A 5,592-nucleotide genomic window follows, 5' to 3' on the forward strand; every position below is an offset into this window, starting at 1 on the left:
TTGTCATTTCTCTTTGAACGACAACCGGCAACGGACAGAGGAAGGCATCCTCGGAGTCTGGCACAACCCAGCCGGAGTACAAGTGGGGCAATTCCGGCACCTTAGAGGTCAGAGATTCCGAGCTCGTATATGAGCAAAGCCTCTCAACAGACGGCCGAAGCCCCCCATCTCAAAGGTCTCAAGCTTGCCGTCGAAAGTCCCGCACGTCTCTGGTACCATGGATCTGTAAAGTTCAGAGTCACGGAGGGAAAGATCGGAATAGGGCTTCGCAGGCGACTGCCGAACGAGGTCGATGGACAAAGCCCGAAGAGGATCCTTTGATATATCCTCCAATCGATCGCGATTGAAGCGATTTTGGGCCATACCGGTGGTCGACGAAGACGGCGGAAGCAAGATCCAGAGAGAACGACAAAGATGAAGATCGTGAGAAAACCCTAAGAACACAAAAGGATCGTGAGAATGAATATGAGAAGGGTAGGTGAGAGTAATTTTTTTTTTTTTTATATATATTAGGGGTTGTGTTTTAATTTTAATTGTTGTGTTTTATTTTAATAATTGTGTTTTAGTTTTAATTGTTTTGTTTTAATTTTGATAATTGTGTTTATTTAAAAATAGATGTATAAATAAATGTAGTGGTATTTATGTAAATAAGTGTAAAAGTAAGGGTATGTATAATATGGAGTGGGGTCCACACTTACTAAAAAAAATGTAAACTTTGTATTTGGACAACCCAAAATGAAAAAAATGTTAACTTTGTAAGCGGACGGAGGGAGTACTAATATTTTTAAAACTCTGTGAAAAAGCAAACAGATAGATAGATATGAGATAGAATGAGTATTATTTGGACTTTATGTTTTTCGAAAAAAAAATATTTTTTCTTCTCTCAAAATATCCCTCCATATTTTAATACCAAACACAAACCAAATTTTTTTCGAAATCTATTAAAAAAAATACACTCTTAAAAATAACGGATTTTTAATATTATATTTCAATAAAATATATACAATATGAATATAATGTATAAAATAAAATTTTATATAATACAAATAAAAAATATATATATCTATTTATTATTACTATAAATTAATTTAATTAAAAAAATTAAAAATTTTAAAGATAAATAACAATATTTTTTAATTGATAACAAAAAAAAAAAGATTAAGAGGATTTTATATATAAGATGTAAAAAAATATATTAGATTGATTTATATTTATTAAATATATTTAAATTAATAAATTTATTAAGAATATATATATACATATATTTATGAAACAAAAGAAAAAGAAGAAATGGTCATGTGGCAGAACAAATATTTGTTTAGTGGTGAAAGATTGGTACCGCGTATTAATAATTTTAATACTTAGTATTTCATCCGTCTCAAACACTTTACAATATTTTAATTTTTTGTTTGTTCTAAATTTATTGTAATATTTTTAAATATAGAAATAATTAATAATATTTTTATACATATATTAATATAAACTTTACTTTATCACATTATATCACTCAAATAAAAAAATAAGTAATTATTTTTCTCTTCAATCATATCACTTAGTATTCAAATTATCTCAAATTATCATATTTAATACTCTCCACCTAAATTCTTATGTAAAATACAAATATTGCACGGTGTTTGAGACGACGAAAGTACTATTTTTTAATTAATTCCACAGAAAGCTATGGTAAACATTCGATTTGGATTGGTACGGCGTCTTAGATTATTGGGAGCTTACACCTTTTTTTCTTTTGTTGAATTCTTTATGCCACTGTGAGCGTGATGCCCAAGCCGAGCGGCAATCCTCTGTACCGCACAAGTTGTGCACCCGCCAATTCAATACTGTCAAGTCTCCGCGTCAACTATTAAATAATATGAGAATAGAATAGTATAGTACTGAACAGTAGTTCCGTCTCCTTGCTCGCTAAGCTTCCCACTCAACACATGTACGTAGCTACCTGTAGTCCCTCTCTTATATATACACACTCATACGGAGAAAGAAAGAAAGAAAGATGCAGTACTCGATGGGGGAAATGCAGTCGATGGCCGGCAACATTTTCTCGGCCTACGCATCCATGGCGGCGTCGATGATGCTCTTCCGCTCCATCGCGCGCGACATCATCCCCGAACCGCTAAAGTCGTTTCTCTACTCGGCACTCAGCCGGTTGTTCGGCGCCATGTCCTCCGCCAGGATGACGATGGTTGTGGACGAGCAGAGCGGGTTCAGCCGCAACCAGATCTACGACGCCGCCGAGGTGTATCTCCGCACCAAAATCAACCCGGACAGCGACCGCCTCAAGGTCAACAAGACCCGCAAGCAGAAGAGCATCGTCGTCAGCATGGAGAAGGACCAGCAGGTAATCGACCATCACAACGGCACCCGCCTCACCTGGCAGTACGTCATCGTCGACCCCGAAAAGGACAATAACAATAACAATAACAGTAATATGCGCCGATTCCCCGGCGCCGGCGAGCGCCGCTACTTCGAGCTGACCTTCAACAAGGCCGACAGAGACCTCGTCGTCTCCGACTACCTGCCTTTCGTCCTTGCCAAGGCAAAGGAGATTAAAGAGAAGGAGAGGGCGGTGAAGCTGTTCACCAGGGACTGTCCCTTCGACGACAACGACGATGACGACGGCGGCAATGGCGGCTGTGGCTACTGGGGATGCATCAATCTCGACCATCCCGTCACGTTCGAGAAGCTGGCGATGGACCCGACTCTGAAGCAGGGCATCATCCAGGATTTGGAAAGGTTCCTGAGGAGGAAAGATTATTACAAGAAAGTGGGCAAGGCCTGGAAGAGAGGGTACCTTCTGTACGGGCCTCCGGGAACGGGGAAGTCGAGCTTGGTTGCGGCCATGGCCAACTACCTGCGCTTCGATGTCTACGATTTGGAGCTGAGCAGTGTGTATGACAATTCCGAGCTCAGGAGAATGCTTCTCTGCACCAACAACCGGTCCATCATCGTTATCGAAGACGTCGACTGCAGTGCCCAAATGCACGACAGGGACAAAGATAAGGACAGCAATTCCACCTCTGACGATGATGACATCCCAAACACCAAGGTTGGTACTTAACAATTTCATTCATTCTCCCTGCTCTGCTCTGCTCTATTCTGTTCTGTTCTTATTCCTTTGTTAAAATTATGCACAGCTGACACTGTCAGGGGTGCTGAATTTCATCGACGGGCTGTGGTCAAGCTGCGGCGATGAGCGAATAATCATCTTCACAACGAACCACAAAGAGAAGCTCGATCCGGCGCTTCTACGGCCAGGGCGAATGGACATGCACATTCACATGGGGTATTGCACTCCGGCGGGATTTGATATCCTGGCCTTCAACTATCTAGGAATCAGCGACCATCCGGAGTTCTTCCCCAAGATCAAAAAGCTGATCGGCGAGGTTGAGATCACACCTGCGGAGGTGGCAGAGTACTTGATGAGAAACGACGACTCCATCCTCGCTCTGCAGGGCGTCGTGGACTTGTTGCTGCAGAAGAAGAGCGAGCAGAATAATCAGCAGATGCTGCAACAACACCAGAAGGAGGAGGAGGAGGAGAAGGAGAAGGATCATACAGTTAGCAGCAATATGGTGATGATGAATGCTACTGCAAATATCAATACCAACAATGATGGAGATGGAAATGTTAAGAGGAGGAAATATAAATATAGTGGCAAGTTTGACAAGATTATTGCACGTTTGAAGAAATTGAGAGTCCAAACAAAACTAGATTGTAATTAAGTGTTGCTATCTATAGTAATACATATGAATTGTGAATATTGAGGGGTGTCAGCTAAGGTCAAGTCCTTGCAAAATTCAGACTGGTTTTATGTTCTGGGGACACAAACATAAATAAAGGAGAATTTTCTCTCATTCAACTTTGTCATGCTGTGAAGGTGAAGGGGTATTCGTCTAGTCTAGTCTGGCCGCCCCTCGTTCCGATCTCACTAGAAACAGTTCAGGGCGATCTCCTTTGTTTTTTATTTTTGACATTTGTTGACTTGTTTATAGGCAACGTTTGGGAATATAGCAATCCTTGCCATTATCATTTAGGTACTCAGTGTTGGAATAATTAATAGCAAATCCCAGCTGTGATAAAATCAAATAACCAAATCTGATAATGAGATCAAAAATCAGATTTAAATGAATTCGGGCATCGCGTACCACGCGATTTTCTTGAAGCGAATTCGACCCCTTTATCGATCGTTTCCCAGGATAGAACAAATTTTTTACGAAATATCAGATTCTGTGAATGGAAGTAGGAAGCTTTTTAGAGAAAAATTAATTTTTCAGGAGTATTTATCAGAGAAGAGTAATTTTCATCGAAGAGAGTAATTTTCTTCAGACATTTTAATACGTGAGTTTTTAAAAAGGAGAAAAAAAATAATTAAAATCATGTTTTTGGCATTATTTTTGTTTTAATCACGTGAAGAGAAAGATGTCAATCTCGCACCCACTTTTGCACGTTGCAATTAAGTTGCAACAATAATATCTTATCTGATTATTTGATTTTCCAAGTCAAATTAAATTAATCAAATAAAATAATAAAATACAAAATTGATTTTTTTGTAATTGGGCTCAAGTTGTATGGCCACGAGTCTTCGCGGCCCAAAGGCCCAAGGCCCTATATTTGACTATTAATTTAGCCAAAGCCCTAAGCTCAAGCCCAAGCAAGCCAAAGCCCCAGCTAGCTCTAACCTAACCAATTTTGTCATCTATCATAAATGAGATGAATATTCATATAAAGAGACATAAAACTTCTCATGTTTCCAATGTGGGATAGCCTTTCCATATTTCTCCTTTACCTTTTAAATACCTAACAATCTCCTACATGAAAGAGGAAAAACGATGACTCGATGAAAGAAAGATGAATTCTGCATGGGATAAGTAAGTTTCATTTTGAACTTTCCTTTTAGCAGTATATAGTCCTTACAAATCCAGTGGACACGTTGTCGTTGAATTGTTCAGTATTTTAGTAAGTGGGTTATATACTGATACATAATTCATGTACCTAGTTCGGTTTTCATAGTTTGGTCCGTTTTGGCCATGGAACCCGTCCTGATTCTGCAAAATTTTCTAAAGAACTGAGCCTGAACAATTCTCCTTTGAAGTGGTCTCACTTCTCTCTCACATAGGTGATCTTTATAAGTTTTCGAGTAATATAATTCTTATTTAGTGATCATTAAAGCAATCATTTGCTATCCTCCTTACTCAGTCACCGCTTGTTGACAAAAATGGGTCGAGGCTATTAGCCCCCATAGTGACGCACATAAGTCTTATAGGGAGGTTGTCCTATTGAACCTAGTTCTTGGGATCTCCAATCTTTCTAGGTTGGGTTTTCCTTTATAAGACTTATATTTCAGCAGGCTTGAGCCCCATTCCTTTAGTCAGTTTGTAAACTGCATCACGGTTTAACCCTCTGGTTAGTGGATCCACTAAGTTATCTTTTAACGCAACATGGTCTATCGAAATAACCTTAGTTGTGATCAGTTGCCTTATGGAATTAAGTCAACGACGAATGTATCGACTCCTTCCATTATACATTGTACTCTCTGCTCTTCCAATAGCAGATTTACTATCGCAGTAAAGAGTTATG

At 39.2% G+C, this 5,592-nt stretch overlaps 1 protein-coding gene across 1 annotated transcript; it reads left to right on the forward strand.

The window, feature by feature from the left end:
- Positions 1-2,020: 2,020 nt before the first annotated feature.
- LOC127263362 (AAA-ATPase At2g18193-like) lies at positions 2,021-3,949 on the forward strand. The gene is made up of 2 exons (XM_051292346.1): positions 2,021-3,061; positions 3,150-3,949. The coding sequence occupies exons 1-2, from the start codon at positions 2,021-2,023 to the stop codon at positions 3,735-3,737; spliced, it is 1,629 nt and encodes a 542-aa protein (XP_051148303.1). The 3' UTR covers positions 3,738-3,949.
- The last annotated feature ends 1,643 nt before the right edge of the window (positions 3,950-5,592 follow it).

The sequence above is a fragment of the Andrographis paniculata genome, unplaced genomic scaffold (genome assembly GCF_009805555.1).
Source record: "Andrographis paniculata isolate CXL003 unplaced genomic scaffold, ASM980555v1 Contig69END, whole genome shotgun sequence".
Taxonomy (NCBI): Eukaryota; Viridiplantae; Streptophyta; class Magnoliopsida; order Lamiales; family Acanthaceae; genus Andrographis; species Andrographis paniculata.